Source organism: Aquarana catesbeiana, linkage group LG07, assembly GCF_042186555.1.
Source record: "Aquarana catesbeiana isolate 2022-GZ linkage group LG07, ASM4218655v1, whole genome shotgun sequence".
NCBI lineage: Eukaryota > Metazoa > Chordata > Amphibia > Anura > Ranidae > Aquarana > Aquarana catesbeiana.
Genome location: NC_133330.1, coordinates 88,784,523 through 88,802,580, shown reverse-complemented (window position 1 = coordinate 88,802,580; position 18,058 = coordinate 88,784,523). Strand labels below are relative to the sequence as shown.

At 42.1% G+C, this 18,058-nt stretch overlaps 1 protein-coding gene across 5 annotated transcripts in view; it reads left to right on the top strand.

Annotated features, from left to right (window-relative positions):
- The window catches only part of NISCH (nischarin), a 184,933-nt gene that overhangs the window by 82,711 nt on the left and 84,164 nt on the right, over positions 1–18,058 (top strand). For 4 of the 5 annotated variants that reach the window (XM_073592451.1, XM_073592452.1, XM_073592453.1 and 1 more), the window contains 2 exons: positions 10,377–11,678; positions 15,157–15,331. In XM_073592451.1, the coding sequence (XP_073448552.1) occupies positions 10,377–11,678; positions 15,157–15,331 (1,477 nt within the window). Of the gene's footprint in view, positions 1–10,376; positions 11,679–15,156; positions 15,332–18,058 lie in introns of those variants that run through there. The other variant, XR_012235258.1, reaches the window with a different exon arrangement.

Genomic DNA, 18,058 nt, shown 5'->3' with positions numbered 1-18,058 from the left:
GGGAAGACGACAACGGTGAGTCAAAAATCCCCCAATCCCAGCCAGATGGTTTCTGGGCATTTGAGATAATCTCCCCTGGGGTCTGGATTCAAATAGCCCAGAAGCTTTTGCTAAAGACACCAGCCACAGTTCCCTCTTACATCAGAGATGCTGTATGGTGGACAAGTGGTGCAGAGGAGCGAGTGTGCTTAAACCACCTCAGATGGGAAAGAGGTAAGTAAGGCATTTTTTCCCCTTCCACCTGTGTTTACTGAGTGGTGCAGTGCAGGACCTGGGGTCTCCATAACAAAATAGCCCAGAAGCTACTGCTAAAAACCACCAGCCACAGCTTCCTCTTATAGCAGAGACACTGTGGTTATCACAACAGTAGGTTGCCAGCCTCTCCCTACATACCCGGTTGTGGTACATTAGTAGGGTTGAATACAGCAAAGAGAGTGACCTGGTAGAACAAAGAGTTCCTTACTGGCCAGGTATACCACTGAACAAATTATTAATGGTGCAATGGTTGAAGGATTCAGGAGTAGGCTCCCTTGCTCAGCAGGTGCACTAGGTTATCTGGCCCTATTAGCCCAGCTGCTAGGAATCTGCTTAAAGTTGCTCCAAGATGCTTAAAAGCTGACCTAACTTTCAACAATGTGGCAGGGACCAAGCTTCTGTGTGGCACAGTAGCGTTTCCCTTGTGACAGGTAACTTTTCATAAGCTCCAACCTCCCACTCCACTCTTACATTGTGGTTATATTTTAATGCAGGGGGTAAGAAAAACCTTTTTGTTGGTTTGGGCTACAGTCTACTCAGTGACAGATCTAAAAGCGATTTACCATAAATCGTTTTCCTATATCCTTTGATTAAGGATTTTCTGTGCAAACATATGCAAGAGCTAGATGGCTATATGATTGCTTCTTTAAAGGGCTGCAGGTTGCTATTTACCTCCAGGCTAAATTGGTAACCACCCTTTTTAGAGGTCTTATATTGGTCTCTAGGGCTGGGCTCATTGAGACTTTAGTTACTGATCAGCCCCACCCGTGTATGAGCTGGCTAGCGTTTGCTCAATCTAAGGAGGTAAGGTAGGACAACAGCTGCTATAGTAAGGTGTCCAACCATTTTAGGATTGGTTCCTTCACTGGTGGTGAAGGATTAGCATCTACAGCCCAGGCTATGCCTATGAAATAAATTGCCCCTGTTTGGTTATTTCATAAAGGAATACACCATGACTCCTTCTTGGCTGCTCACCAGTAGACCTCAGTAGTGAAGGTTTGTCCTTGCTGGGGTGTTTGGTGGCACAACTAAAGTACACATTGAAATTTGTGACATCTCTGCTGAAGCTTGTTGGGTGTCCTTTATATCCTAAAGGTACAGCTGTGTTTGGCTACAGATCAGAAAATACAACAGGGAAGGTGGTCTGTACTTTCTGGTTTTGTGCTGCACGCCAGAAACGCACATCATTGAGTCTGGTGATGACATTTCTGCTCATAATTGTTATATTGCTGCACATCAGACCTACACAAGATTGAGGTCTGTCTGTGGGGTTTTTGTGTCCTGTATTACTGCCTTATTGGTTGCTTATCAGAAAAGCAGCAGGAAAGATTGATGGTCCTGATTTGTCGGGCTCCATAACAGAAGTACAAATTGAACCTGTGCCAGGGGTAGTACATATACTGCCTTTGGTAATCGGTACAGCACCATAAGGTGGCGTCGTGCTGATTCAGACAGTGCTATTAACGGCAATAGCTGCCGATTTTAGACATGCGATTTGACATGTGAGTCGCATGCCAAATTGCTTCAATATGGATGTGCTATCTCTATTCAGAATTGTTAGATTGCTGCACATCAGAGATATACACGATTGAGGTTTGTCTGTGGGTCCTGTATTACTGCCTTATTGGTTGCTTATCAGAAAGGTAGCAGTGAACTTTTCTGTTAAAAAAAAAAAAGAAAGGTAGCAGTGAAGATGGATGGTCCTGATTTTGTTGGAAAATACAAATTGAACCTGTGCCATGGGTAGTACACATAATGCCATTGGTAATCAGTGCAGCACCACAAGGTGACGTCGTGCTGATTCAGACAGCGCTATTAACGGCAATGGCTGCCGAGTTTAGGCATGCGATTTTGACATGTTGAGTCACATGCCAAATCACTTGAATATGGATGTGCTATCTCTATTCAAGATTGTTGTTGCACATCAGACACATACAAGATTGAAGGTTGTCTGTCCTTTATGTCTTTCATTTACTGCCTTATTGGCTGCATATCAGAAAGGACACAACAGTGAAGGTTGTTTCTTTTTCTGATTTGTTTTTGCTGCTCAGCAGGGAGACACATTGAGGGTGATGACATCTCTGCTCAGTATTGGTATATGCTACACATCAGACATACACAAAGATTGAACATTGTTTGCGTCCTGTATGTCCTTTATTTACTGCCTTAACGTCCGTATATCAGAAAGGCACAGCAGTAAGTGGTGTTTCTCATTGATCTTCCTTGCTGTTTCTTAGGTATACACAGTAGGGGGTTGTTGGCTGCACTCCTCCAGGGAGCCACAGCATGGGGACCCCTTGTTTGTTCGACCTGAAAACTGCTTTTCCTGCGACCTGTGTAATCTTGAGGTCTGTGGTTCCGTAAGCAGGGACTGCTGGAGATGCTGCGACCTGGAGTCGCATAGTCACGAATGGTACCCTTTGGAAGCCATAGTATATGACTTCTCATGCGTCTTGCAGTCCCAAGTGGCAGGTTGGGTCGCACGGGTGTGGGAACTCTAAGCTTATCTGTCCCTTCTGGTTCAGGTTTTGCAACGCAGCAGGAATACTCATTGTGGAGTTATTGCCTTATTTTGCAGTAGACCAGAAAGATCGCAGCTGTAAAGGCTGTCTGTTGCTTCTTTGTTTTTATGTTGCTGCACAGCAGAAGTACTCAACATTGAAGCTTGTTTGTGCTTTCTGTTTCATATTGCCTTACCTTAGGGCACTTCAGAAAAACACAATGCTGTAGGTTGCTTGTGTTCTTTCTCTGTTGGTTCTATGTAACTGCACTACAGAACTGCATAACAGGAAGGATTGTCTTATAACTGTACTTGGTGGTTCGTCATAAATACGCAACATAGAAGTTTGGGTCTTTCTGTCTTCACTTTATAGCCTTGTTTTGCTGTACATCAGTAAAACACCACTGTAAAAGGGGGTTCCCGTCCTTTCTGTATTTACCAGTTATGACCTAGCTAGCTGCACTTCAGAAATGCGCAGCATTTAAGGTGTGTTTGTGTCTTAATGCTTACATATCGGCCGCACATCAGAAAACCAGACTGTGAGGTTCAGATTTGGGTCTCTTCCCATATTTGATATTTTGGTTTAGCTAGTCACAATCAGATACACAACATTGTTGTCTATGCTTGTGTCCTTTCTGTCTAAATCTATTGTGCTATGTACACAATCTATGATTTTTTTTTTTTATTTGTGATATTAATAATACATGTATCACCATTTTGTATTTCAGCCTTCTCTTCCGTGAAAGGGCCAGGAGTTCTGGCTGCAGATGTCACATGTCAGAAAGCCTCGATCCCTTACATTCAGGGATGCCAGAGCCATTTCCTAGGGTTGAAGCCCAGTAGAGCTATGGGTCACTGGAGGAAGGCGATAATGAATCGCCCTGTTTAATAAGAACTTAGGAAGTTCGGTTCAGAGGAGTTTTATGGCCTGAAGATGAAGTATAAAGATGTATACCCGACCAAATAGGTTACAGCTCGGTGCATGGCCTTCATTTTGCCCTTCTAGCAAAACTAGATGTAGCAATATGATTGTTCTTCTCCTGCTATAGATGTTAATCTCCTGAGTAGGCTCTCAGGCGTAAGTAAAACTATAGATTGGGCATGCCTTAAACCCAGGGATTAAGTTTTTGTTTATCTATTTCCCTTAAGTAGGTTTCCCTTCAGTCTTTGCTGACGTAAAGATAAAAATGAACAAAAAGAGGTTGTCTGTCAGGGGCCCCCCTTTTTTGGCAGTTTTATTTCCCTGGACAGGGTTGTGTTAAAACAGGCCCCCTATATGGATCAATGTAGTGTCCTTGTCTTACAACACAGGTCTCCGATTAATCTTTTTAGTGGTTCTAAACAGCACCTATAGGCAGAATAGGCCATTGTTAGATGTGTGACAGGCAACATTGATAACTTACAAGTTTAACATGTTTTCTGATTCCATCTTTAAGAGCCCACTCCACCTAGATCCTGCATCCGAAACAGAGAAGGCAGGGACACCGGTGGAGTAGACCGGCAGATCAGCCACATGATCCAGCTAAGATACCTTCATTAAGCATATGGAGTAAAGGTGAAGCTTACTGCAGAACCGAGGTTCGCCAAGAGGGTCTTGCAGTGGTCCCACCCTAAGGTAGGCCTGAGGTACTTGATTATCCTCTCAGGTGTGCCGTCCTGGAAGATGACTTGAGAAAAGTACTAGTTACTTACCGGTAACTGTCTTTCTGGGAAATCTTCCAGGACGGCAGGCCTACTTCCCATCCGTTGGAGGAGGGAAAATTTTAGAACACTAGAAGGTGAGTGCCTATGATGAATGATTTCCCTTGTGAAACAGGTTCAGGAGTTACTTCTCTACAAACTGAGGATCAAGGGGAAGGGTGTGGACTTAAAACAGCTGTTGATTGATTGTGTTTCCTGTGGGGAGGAGCCTCTCATCTCTCAGGTGTGCCGTCCTGGAAGATTTCCCAGAAAGACAGTTACCGGTAAGTAACTAGTACTTTTCACATGGTTTGTAATGGATGTACCTATTGTTGCTCCTCTTTTTCCATCAACAAAAAATATATTTGAGATTTAGTTTCTGATCATTTTTATTGGCAGATGATACATACAAAACGGTTACAAACTGTTGAAAAAAACATTATCCTACAACCCTTGGCAAAAAGTATGGAATCACCACTCTTGGAAAATTTTCATTCAATTGTTTATTTGTGTAGAAAAAAAAAAAAAACTAATTACAGACTTGCCTCAAGACTATTTTCATTTAACATTCCAACCTTCTAGCTTTAATCACTTTAATACAGGGCACTTACACACCCTTCCTGCCCAGACCAATTTTCAGCTTTCAGCGCTCTCACACTTTGAATGCCAATTACTCAGTCATGCAACACTGTACCCGAAAAAATTTTTATCATTTTTTTCCTACCAATAGAGCTTTCTTTTGGGTGGTATTTTATCCCCACTGGGTTTTTTATTTTTTGCGACATAAGTGAAAAAACAGCAACAATTTTGGAAAAAAACACACTTTTTTAGTTTTTTGGAAAAATTTTTGCAAATCGTTTTTGTTCATAAATTTGTGCCAAAATGTATACTGCTACATCTCTTTGGCAAAAATAACCCAAATTAGTGGATATTATTTAGTCTCTGTGAAAGTTATAGAGTCTACAAGCTATGGTGCAAATCATTGAAAATTTATTACACCTGATGCACTGACGGCCTATCTCATTTCTTGAGGCCCTGAAATGTCAGGAAAGTACAAATACCCCCCAAATGACCCCTTTTTTAAAAGTAGTCAGTCAAAGGTATTTAGTAAGAGGCGAGTTTTTTGAAGTTGTAATTTTTTCCAACAATTCTTGGGAAAATGAAGAATTTCTATTTACTTATTTTTTTTTTTTCACAAAATTGTCATAAGTTATTTCTCACACACAGCATATGCATACTTCCAATTACACCCCAATTACAACCCAAAATACATTCTGCTACTCCTCTAGAGTATGGCAATATGACTTTTACACAGCTTGGCCACACAGAGTGGTCCAACATGCAGGAAGCACCATCAGGGGTTCTAGGAGCATAAATTACGCCTTTTAATTTCCTAACGACTTATTACACTTTTAAAGGCCCTGGAACACCAGGACATTGGAATTACCCACAAAATGACCCCATTTTGGAAAGCAAACACCCCAACGTCTATTCTATGAGGCATAAAGAGTCCTTTGAATGGTTTATTTTTTTCCACAAGTCTTCAGAAAACGTTGAAAGAAAATTAAAACGTATTTTTTTTTTTCCACAAAGTGGTCAGTTTATAACACATTTCTAACTCAGAGCATGTATATAGCAAAAATGACACCCCAAAATACATTCTGCTACTCCTGAGTATGGCGATACCACATGTGTGAGACTTTTACACAGCCTGGCCACATACAGAGGTCAAACATGCAGGGAGCACCGCCAGGCGTTCTAGGAGCATAAATGACACCTCAAATTTCTTAACGACCTATTACACATTTGTAGGCCCAGGAGCACCAGGACAATTTTACCCACAAAATGACCCCATTTTGGAAAACAAACACCCCAACGTATATTCTACGAAGCATTATGAGTCTTTTGAACGGTTCATATTTTTTTTTTACACAAGTCTTCAGAAAACGTGGAAAGAAAATGAAAATCTCTTTTTTTTTTTTTTTTTTTTTTTTTTTTACACAAAGTTGTTAATTTATAAGATATTTCTAACTCCTAGCATGCATATAGCAAAAATTACACCCCAAAACACATTCTGCTACTCATCCCGAGTATGGCGATACCACATGTGTGAGACTTTTACACAGCCAGTCCCCATACAGAGGCCCAACATTGAAGTAGTACCTTCAGGCGTGCTAGGAGCATAAATTACACATCTCATTTCATTCCTACCTATCACACTTTTGAAGGTCCTTGAGCACCAGGACAGTGGAATTACCCACAAAATGACCCCATTTTGGAAAGCAAACACCCCAACGTATATTCTATGAGGCATGGGCTGCAGATAGGTACTCTGATGGGCTAGAGGCAGGTACTCTGGTAACTTGATGAGCTGCAGATAGGTACTCGGTTACTCTGATGGGCTGGTGACAGGTACTCGGTTACTCTGATGGGCTGGTGACAGGTACTCGGTTACTCTGATGGGCTGGTGTCAGGTACTCGGGTACTCTGATGGGCTGGGGACAGGTACTCGGGTACTCTGATGGGCTGGTGACTAGTACTCGGGTACTCTGATGGGCTGGTGACTGGTACTCGGGTACTCTGATGGGCTGGTGACTGGTACTCGGGTACTCTGATGGGCTGGTGACAGGAACTCCGGTACTCAGATGGGCTGTGACAGGTACTCAGATGAACTGTGACCGACAGACGGGCTGTGACAGGTACTCGGGCTGCGACAGGTGCTCAGGTACTCGGATGAACTGTGACAGGTACTCAGATGGGCTGTGACTGTTGCTCAGGTACTCTGGTACTCATATGGGCTGTGACAGGTACTCAGGTGAACTGTGACAGATGGGCTGTGACAGGTACTCAGATGGGCTGTGACAGGTGCTCAGGTACTCAGATGGGCTGTGACAGGTGCTCAGGTACTCAGATGGGCTGTGACAGGTACTCAGATGAACTGTGACAGGTACTCGGGCACCCAGATGGACTGTGACAGATACTCAATTGGGCTGTGACAGGTGCTCAGGTACTCAGATGAACTGTGACAGGTACTCTGATGGCCTGTGACAGGTACTCAGGTGTTAAGATGGACTGTGACAGGTACTTGGGTACTCAGATGAACTGTAACTGGTACTCAGATGAACTGTGACAGGTACTCGGGTAATCAGGTGAACTGTGACAGGTACTCGGGTACTCAGATGGACTGTGACAGGTACTCGGGTACTCAGATGGACTGTGACAGGTACTCGGGTACTCAGATGGACTGTGACAGGTACTCGGGTACTCAGATGGACTGTGACAGGTACTCGGACTGTGACAGGTACTCGGGTACTCAGATGGACTGTGACAGATACTCAGTTTGGCTGTGACAGGTGCTCAGGTACTCAGATGAACTGTGACAGGTACTCGGGTACTCGGGTACTCATATAGACTGTGACAGGTACTTTGATGGCTGGTGACAGGTCCTCTTTATTAGGGCAATCGGTGTGATTGGTGTACACTGTAAGTGGTAACGAGATGTTACCGCAATCGCCTTCTCACACACAATCGGTGTGTGAGGAGGAGAACCCGGTAACATCTCGTTACCGCGATTGACATTTTGTGACCGGCTGTGATTGGGCACAGCCAGTCACGTGGTAGAGAGCCAATTTCATTGGCTCTTTACTGCGATTGGGGTTGGGCTGTGTCAGGGTGACAAGCCTGGTCCCCGATTGCTGCTCTGCGCGCGCCGTGCACGTGGACATTACATGTGATTGGACACAGCCGGTCACGTGGTTAAAGAGCCATTTTTTTTTTTCTTGGCTCTTTACACGGATCTGGGATAGGCTGTGTCCGAGGGACACGCCTCATCCCCGATCGCCGCCCTGCAGGCCCCCGGGGGTCCGCAGGAGCAGCGACAAGCCGAGGACGTCATATGAAGCCCGCCCAGGATGGGAGATCCCATCTGCGGACGTAATTTGACTATGGTCCGGTATTTGAAGTAGTTAAGAAACACATAAAAAAAGAAAAAACTGTAGTCAGCTGCAACTGTTTTTGCAGATCAAGCAAAGGAAAAAAATATGAAATCGCTGAATTCTGAGAAAAATATTATGGAATCACCATGTACTTTGCAATTCTAAAACAGATATCTGCATCAGATTACATCCTAGAAAATGATGTCATCATCACCAAACATCCTTTTAATTGATGGAATAAGAAAAGTGTCCAAAACCTCAATAAAACTTGTGCATTTATTGAAGATTTCATGACTGTCATCTCCCCCATACCTTTACCTGACATGCAAGCCCATATCATCAATGATTGTGGAAATTTACGTTTTTTGCAGGCAGTCATCTTCATGCATTTCATTGGAACGGCACCAAACAAAAGTTCCAGCACCATCACCCTGCCCCTGCCTGTAAATCCCATTTCCTTTAGCCGATGTCCTACAGTTCGGTCACAGACATTGACTGCCATTTCTGACCATTTGTTCCTCATTTGTTTTGTTGTACATTTAATGTTTTCAAGGCATATTGCTTTAAGTTTTCCAACTTGAGACTTTAAAGGGGTTGTAAAGGTAAACATTTTTTCACCTTAATGCATTCTATGCATTAAGGTATAAAAACTTCTGACAATACCGCCGCCCCCAGCCCCCCCGTTTTACTTACCTGACGCCTCGAAAGTCAGCTTCTCGTTCCCGACATCTATTCCTCCGCTCACTCTGGCCGCTGATTGGCTACAGTGGATGGATTGGAAGCAGCGCAGCCATTGGCTCGCGCTGCTGTCAATCACATCCAATGACGCGGCGCGCTGGGGGGCGGGGCCGAGTGATACAGTGAGCGGCTATAGCCGCCGGCTGTATCACGGGAGCGCGCCCGCAAGCACTAACCACCATGCGAGGGAGCTCGCATTAAGGTGGTTAATGCTTGCGGGGAGGAGCTGAAACAGCCGCCGAGGGACCCCAGAAGACCAGGTTCGGGGCCACTCTGTGCAGAACGAGCTGCACAGTGAAGGTAATTATAACATGTTTGTTATTTTTTTTAAAAAAAAATTTTACCTTTACAACCCCTTTAATGTCTTCCTTGGTCTACCAGTATGCTTCCCTTTAACAACCTTCCCATTTGATTTGTACTCACGAAAACCATCATTAACACCTAAACAGAAAAAAACAAGGTTACAGTGAGCTAAAGAAAAGCAATCATGGACTGTGGATGACTGGATAAACGTGATAATCAGCGATGAATTACGAATCTGCATTGGGCAGGGTGATGATGCTGGAACTTTTGTTTGGTGCCGTTCCAATGAAATGTATGAAGGCGACTCCCTGAAGAAAACATGCAAATTTCCACAATTATTGATACTATGGGGTTGCATGTCAGGTAACGGTACGGGGGAGATGACAGTCATTAAATCTTCAATAAATACACAAGTTTATATTGTGATTTTGGACACTTTTTTCTTATTCCAACAATTGAAAAGATGTTTGGTGATGATGACATCATTGTTCAGGATGTTATCTGATGCAGATGTCTGTTTTAGAACTGCAACGTACATGGTGATTCCATAATATTTTTCTCAGAATTGAGAGATTCCATATTTTTTTCCTCTGCTTGATCTGCAAAAACAGTTGCAACTGACTACTGTTTTCTTTCTTCTTTTTTTATTTTTAAGTGTTTCTTTAAGCCAGAAGGTTGGAATATTAAATGAAAATAGTTTTGATGCATGTTTGTGATTAGCTTTTTTTCTACACAAATAAACAAATAAATTAACATTTTCCAAGAGTGGTAATTCCATACTTTTTGCCAGGGGTTTCTTAATCTACGCTCCCTCTTGTCTTTTTCTGGTCCACATGTCCCCTTTCCTTTGATCAATAAAACAATATATGTGACTGTTATAGGTTCGATTCTTTGTCTTGTTCTGTTCTTGAGCATATTGTTGTTTCACTGAGCTAATTTGTTCATTTTGTCCTTTTAATGGAAAGTCTGATTACGCTAGAAGAGGAACCTACAATATTACCAGAGCTTCACTGCTCTCATTTTCCTATCCCCTGCGTCTCAAATACTGACAGTGATCAAGATTTTATTCCATACTTTTCCACATCAATTGCCCATGCACTAAAGCAGAAGCAGCATCTAGCTGGAAATCTGGAGACAAGTAATAACCAAAGAGGGGGTTCTTGTGAACCAGGGGATGGTTACTTTGAAATGGGACTTCACGAGAACGACCATAGTGTAGAGTGGAATCTGTCAGAGAGAACTCCTTCATGCCCTCAAGACACAAATATCAGTATTGTACGAGTACTTTGGAACTTCTCTGTTCACCTTAAGGGAGACAATAATGTCAAACCATTTTCATCATGCCTTGTGTTAACTGACACTTTAATTGCCTTGTTTGATGTCCATCTCGAGGAGACAGAAAAAAGCCACAGTTCCATTCCATCTTTGCTTAAACTAGTTTGCTATTTTTATTATGGAGATGTCACTGAATTTGGAGTTCTAATACCAGACACATGCTTAGCGCTTAATATAAGGAATGGAGAGGAGTACATAGTTATAGTAACAGGCTCTCAAAACTTGGAAGAATTTTCTTCATGTTTACATGAACAATGTTCACAAAACAGAATTTCACTGCCATCCGTCTCAGTCCCGAGTTTGGAAGCTGGACTCCAAAGTTTCTTTCAACATCTTGTAGAGAAACACAAGATAAATGTAATAGATTGTGAGGTTAAAGGTTTTTTTCCGGTGTGTTTGCTTTACCATGATGACCTTTTTAAGAGGAACACCCAAGGAGACCTGCAAAACAAAAACTCTAGATGCACAGATTTGAGTTCTACACCTTTTTGTATCATGAAGCTGAACTCTAATCACAATACTGAGAATGTTCTGCCGGTTTGGTTATTCTTTACTCAACAAGATATGATCATGGTCCAAATAGATTATCATATGGTCTCTAGGAATAAAAGACTATCTGACTGTTCCCAAAATGTCTACAGCCTGAGCAGAGTTCCTCTTGCTTCCATAGTTGTGCATCCAATGTGCCAGTCTGCTGGGGAGAACCATTCTCTCCAAGAAGATCATGTTCTACGGTTAATTTTGGATTCCATATCTATGACTGCTTTTTTTGTTTTACCCCAAGATAAATACCGTTTTTTAGATTTGTATAAACTACTGAGAACTGCCCTTCATGATTTTAAAAACGTAGTCATTTTAAAGGCTTTAATGAACTTGAAAAGCATGCAAGGTAACCTTCTGGAAACCAAGAAAAAGCATCTGCAGACTATTGGGTAAGAACTTTGTTATGTCTTCATGTTTGTTCAGGTTTTCAAAGGAAAATACAAATATACCCTTTACTGGCTAACCAGACATATTTTGGGGTACAAGCTTTCTTCTTTGGGCATACCCACAAAGCATTTGCTCACATGATCTAAGCTTGAATGGGAGGGCTCCCAGTATCAACTCTGATCCTTTCCTTTAGCAAAGATCACATGGCCTAATATTTAAAGTGGTTGTAAACCTCAGACATGAAATGTGAACAAAGCATATCCCTCTATAGTGTGTCTCAATCTCAAACTTGTCTCAATCCAGAACACTAAAGGGAATTTACAGTGAGGAGAGACTGGAGAGTGCAAAATCTGGTGCAGCCCTGCATAGAAACCAATCAGCTTACAGGTTTTATTGTCAAAGCTTAATTGAACAAGCTGAAGTTAGAAGCTGATTGGCTACCATGCACAGCTGCACCATATTTTGCACTCTCCAGTCCAATCGGCTCTCCTCACTGAGATATGCAGAATGCAACCCTGCCACCTGCTTTCTGAAAGCTCAGCCAAGTTGTATAAATTCTGCATTTTAAAAGACTGCTGATAAATAGGTTCACCTTATGTAGGAGGATTTGTTTTATCTGCTGACGACAGTCACTGTGGGTATATTTAAGGGTTTATAACCACTTTAAGTATTTAACGAAAATTAATACATAAATATTTCAGTCGTTCTTTATTTTTTAATCCATTCAAACACGATAGCTGGCATTGGATTATGGTAATATTTTAGTATAGGTTTGCAAATGACTTCTTAGTAGCGGAGTAAAACTTCATAACTCTCTATGTATAATTTCCAGGCCAATTACATTTTTTTTTTTACAAATCCTATATGCCCCATCCTTTTAATCCATTCAAGCACGATGGCTGCCATTAGGATATGGTAATATTTTAGTATAGGTTTGCAAATGACTTTCAAAGTTTATTTTTATTTAGCATATCCAAGATTAAACATACAAGACATTGGGATTTATTTACTAAAGGCAAATCCACTTTGCACTACAAGTGCACTTGGAAGTGCAGTTGTTGTAGATCTGAGGGGAAGATCTGAAATGAGGGGAAGCACTGCTGATTTTATCATCCAATCATGTGCAAGCTAAAATGCTGTTTTTTATTTTCCTTGCATGTCCCCCTCGGATCTACAGCGACTGCACTTTCAGTGCACTTGTAGTGCAAAGTGGATTTGCCTTTAGTAAATAACCCTCATTGGGTAGGTATTACATCATGTATAGGCAACAATGAATTCCACAATTAATTCAGACAATAGTGTAACCATCAGCAGTCTATGACCACAATGTCCTGAGTCTCCAACCCTACCCCATAACTCAGTATAGTTGCTTTTTATTTTCTTTTTTCCTTTTGTTATGTTTTAACAGTAGAGAACAGACAGTTCAACAGACACCCCCCCCCCCCCCCCCAACTTGCCCTTTAGGAGAAGGAGGTATCCGATCCGCCCCTATTCCGTTAAGGGCAGACCCCCCCCCCCAGGGGTTTCAATGTTTATTTTATATACCAGGGGCAATGGGATAGAACTTTACATAACATACCCTACATCCTTCTAACTTCAATACTAATTTCTCAGTGCATTGTGCTCATACTCCCACCCTCTGGCGGAACACTGCCATTGGGATTACACTCCTAGATATGGCCACACCACAACTCTAGGCCCTTTCTTCCTCCAGTGTGTTCTTGAAGTCCACCCATCTAAACTTGCAAATTACTTCTTAGTAGTGAAGTAAAACTTTTCATAACTCCCTATGTATAATTGCCAGGCCAATTACATTTTATTACAAATCCTATATGCCCCCCAGGATGTAGACTGTTGAAAGCTCTCACTGCCTGATCTGGGAGCTGCAAGTGTTTACCATCCTGGGTTGCTCGCATGCCCCACATTATATGTGGCTGGAAGTATTGAGTTTCATTAGTCTGCACAAGAGGCATAACTAGAACCTTCAGGGCCCCGGTGCAAAAAACCATGAAGGGCCCCCCAACCCTGGCAGGGGCGCTTTCTTCCTAGCTTGGGCCCTCAATCTCCATCTCTGCACTCTCAGCTGCACAAAATGAATGAACAGGAATAGTTCTGTACAGAGCTTCCCATTCATTCATATTATTTATTCGCATTCATTACTATGCTTTAGTTATGAATGGACACCGTGAGTGTGGTACCGATCAGTCACTGTGTCCTTTCAGAAAAGAAAGGGGCCGGAGGGGGGGCGCTGCGAAAGGAGGGGGCTAGTGTAACAAGAAGGGGGCAGTATAACATGGGGTGGTGTAACCGGAGGGGGCAGTATGGCGGGTATTGTGACAAGGGGGCAGTGTGACGGGGCACAGTATGATAAGGGGGGCATTATGATGGGGCAGTGCGACAGGTGGGGGGCCAGTATGACAGGGGCATTGTGACAGGCAGCAGTGTGATAAGGTGGGGGGACAGTGTGATGGGTGGAGGGGGGAATGTGATAAGAGGGGTGCAGTGTAACAGGTGGAGGGGCAGTATGACAGGTGGGGCACATTATTACAGTGGGAAACACAGTATACTCACTCAGGTGCTGGGCACTGCTGTGGCAGAGAATATATTTTTTTTTTCTATGATACCAGGTAGGAGCAGCTTCAGGGAAGCAACTCTCCTACCTTACATGGCAGGAGAAGCTTAGAGGCAAGAAGTGGGAGCTGGAGCTAGGGGGCGGAGCCAGTGGTCCTAGCAATTGAGGACTGCCAAAAACACCTAGCACCAGGTTGGATAGAAGGGGTGGCATATAGCTGAAACAATGCCCTGTATTTTGCTCCTGCAGCCACTGAATGCATGTGGGAGGGCACCAGTTCCGCTGTCTGCCGCCACCCCTCTCGTACAGGTGTAGACAAGTGTGATAGGGGGGCCTCATAGGCCCCCTGAAGCATGGGGCCAGGTCGTATTTGCGACCTCTGCGACCCCTGTAATTACGCCTCTGGTCTGCACTTGTGTTTTCCTCCATATATTTAGAAATTAAATAGGTGGATGGAATACAGGGTTTGGACTGACCTTTGCTACACACTATTGATTAAAAAACTTATGCTATAAGAAGACTAACACTTACTGACAAACATGAAGTACAGACACTCAGTGAAGGTGCCTGAACATACCTGTAGCAGCTTTCAGTCCCGCCTGCTTTGTTTAGAGTCCAAAATGTTCTGACAGGCAAAGCTTCAGCAGTGTCAACACGAACAGACACTGCTGAAGCTTGCCTTTCCCTTACAACTTGCTTTACACATCTTACAACCTCACTTCCTCCTTATAATGGCCAATAGGGAAGTGTTGGAAATCCCAGGATTCCCGCAAAGCAGGAGATACTTATATATGCTGCAGGTATTTCTGAGTCTCTATCTAATTTATGTTGGTAGTATTATAGAATGTTGCTTTGTTTCAGGGTCTCTAAATCTGTCAACCCTAACTTTTTTGTTTATTCTTTTCTAGTACTATTAAACCTTCAATGACCTTGCCTACCACATACCCTTCTGAAAGTTTACATCATAAATTAAGTGAAGAAAACCAGATACCATTCCACCTGCCAGCATCTGAACCATTGCAATTTATCGCTGCACTTACTGGGAAAAGCATTGTGGAATTCTTCCATAACAGTGTTTCTGAGGTATGTACAGGAAATATACACATACATAATTGTATGTCTGTGTGTGACATAATAAAGACACACTATCCACAAGTAACACATTTCAAGCTACTGACATACAGTACCTCACAAAAGTGAGTACACCCCTCACATTTTTGTAAATATTTTATTCTATCTTTTCATGTGACAACACTGAAGAAATTACTCTTTGCTGCAATGTAAAGTAGTGAGTGTACAGATTGTATAACAGTGTAAATTTGCTGTCGCTCAAAATAACTCAACACACAGCCATTAATGTCTAAACCGCTGGTAACAAAATTGGGCTCAAAGTGTCAATATTTTGTGTGGCCACCATTATTTATTTTGTTCATTGACAGACACAGCGCTCCACTATTCAGAACCATAGGGTTATACCGCCTCCTACACGAGTAGGACACTAGGAAGAAAAAAGACTTGGCCACGCCTATGGGCAGTCCTAGGTGGTATACACCCCCCTCTGCTATAGGTCTTTAGTTTTTTTCTGTCTAGTCAGCAGTAAGGACCTAGTTCCCTGCTGGGATCTCTAGTCCTGGGAATTTTTTTGTTTGTTATTTTCTTTTTTCCTGGATTTTTCTCCGGTAAGATCTAGAATCAACTGCCAGGCTGGGCGACCGGCATCACAGGGTATTTAGCTGTGTTTTTTGACAACATTTACTTTTGTTGTTAGATTATTCTTTATTAATTGTATGATTTTTTTCTATTTCTATTTTTGCAAGCCACATTACTCTATGCTCCTGAAGAAGCGTGAATGCACGTGCAACATGTTGAGCACATTTCTATGTTGAAATATTATACCATCTGTCTGCTGTTCAACCATACATGACGCCCACATTTCCGAGCTTATCTATAAGGTGTATGGTTTTGCACAGCAACAATTACATCGAGTATATATGTATTTAGACTTTTTGGGGTTTTTTTGGTTTTTTTTTTAAGCAAATGTTTATTTTTATATATCTTTTCAATAAATATTTTTGTAATTTATTCTGTGTGACTGTGCATAAAAAGTCCAAAGTCGCTCCCCCATATTTTTACAAATATATTTATAGGACGTGGCACTTTTTTACTCTTTATGTATCCACAGTACCACTCTGTGTTTTGATATATTCCAATTGTTCATTAAACGGCAAACCTATTACGTTTGTAACTACATTTTCCCAAGAATATCATCAGATAGTCAGAATAATAAAAAAGAATCTGCCAATACTGTATACAGATAAAGATTTTTTTTTTAACAGAAAAAGTTTTTTATTGAGCAATAAGTACAGATTTAGCAGGTAGTATACATAGGATCCTACAATATATAAACAGCTACCATTCTGCAGTGCTATCTATACAAATATTTTACATATCTTACTTTTAACAATGTACAGTACATCCACAGTTCTAATTATAGTTTATATTGTTAGTAGGTGGGTTATAAAGTCATTTGTATTCATATGAAAACTACACTTAAAGAAAGGTTAAGGAGCCTAACCAGATCGATGAGGGCTAGTCCCTGTCCCCCTAGCCAGAAACAGAGGAAGGGGGGGGGGGAATAGGGGGGGAGGGGGAGAGGGGAGCCAGCATCAACCCCGCCTTGCCCTAATAATAAGTATATTATGTGGCCCTAAACTTGAAAAGATAGTACTATCTCATTCCCACCTCACCATGCAGGACAAAATACGAGTGCAAGCTGCCATTTTAATTCAGCATTCCCCAACATTACTCAGCCGCATGCATCTACCCAGTTCGACCAAATTTTATCATATTTCTGTGGGCAATTTCTACTTTCATAAGTAAGTCTATACGAGGGTAATACTCCATTGATCGATTTCTGCCATGCTCCTATGGATGGAGGTTCTTTTTGCTTCCACCTAAGAAGTAGTTCTCTTCTAGCATAAAATAGAGAGTAGGTTAGACAGAGTTTAACATAGCGATCCCCCTCTATATCATCTAAATGACTCAGTAACAGGGTTAAAGGATCAAGCGGTATCTTAACTCCACATATTGTACCTAAGGTATCCGCCACTGCAGCCCAGTACGGGCGCAGTTTAGTGCAGGACCAGACTACATGGAAAAAAGAGCCCACTTCCACACCACATCTATTACAATTGGGGCTAAGTCCAGGATAAATATTTGCTAGCCGTTGTGGCGTTTAATAGGCTCTGTGTAAGAATTTTAACTGAATAAACCTGTCCTTAGCCGCAATCATAGATGAAATGAAGGCAGTCTTCCCATTCTTCTTCCCCTAAGGAGGGGATATCAGCTTGCCACTTAGCCATAGACCTATTGGTTTTAACATCATGTGCCACTGTAAGGTGGAGGTACAGATAAAGATTTAAATGGGATATTGCAAGCAGGTTGCTGTTTTTCTAGCCGACATGCACCCACATTAGGGACTGCACTATCACCTAGTCTTTTCTTTTTTTTAACAAAAACAGTGGTGCTTTATTATTGTAATAGGTAATCAGAGTTACAGAATACCATTCAACAGAGAAGAATACATTACATACGTAGATTACATATTTGAGGATAGGGAAATTAATTTGCAAACCCACAAACAATACATAAGGTTAATAGTACCATTCTCAACAAGTACCGTCCACCCTCCACCCACCAAAACCCTTCCCTATTGGGATAAACAAACGTAGTGAACTGAATGTTTCTCTACGAGGCCATCCACGGAGCCCAAACTTTTTCAAATTTCCACGGACAGCCACGGTTTATATA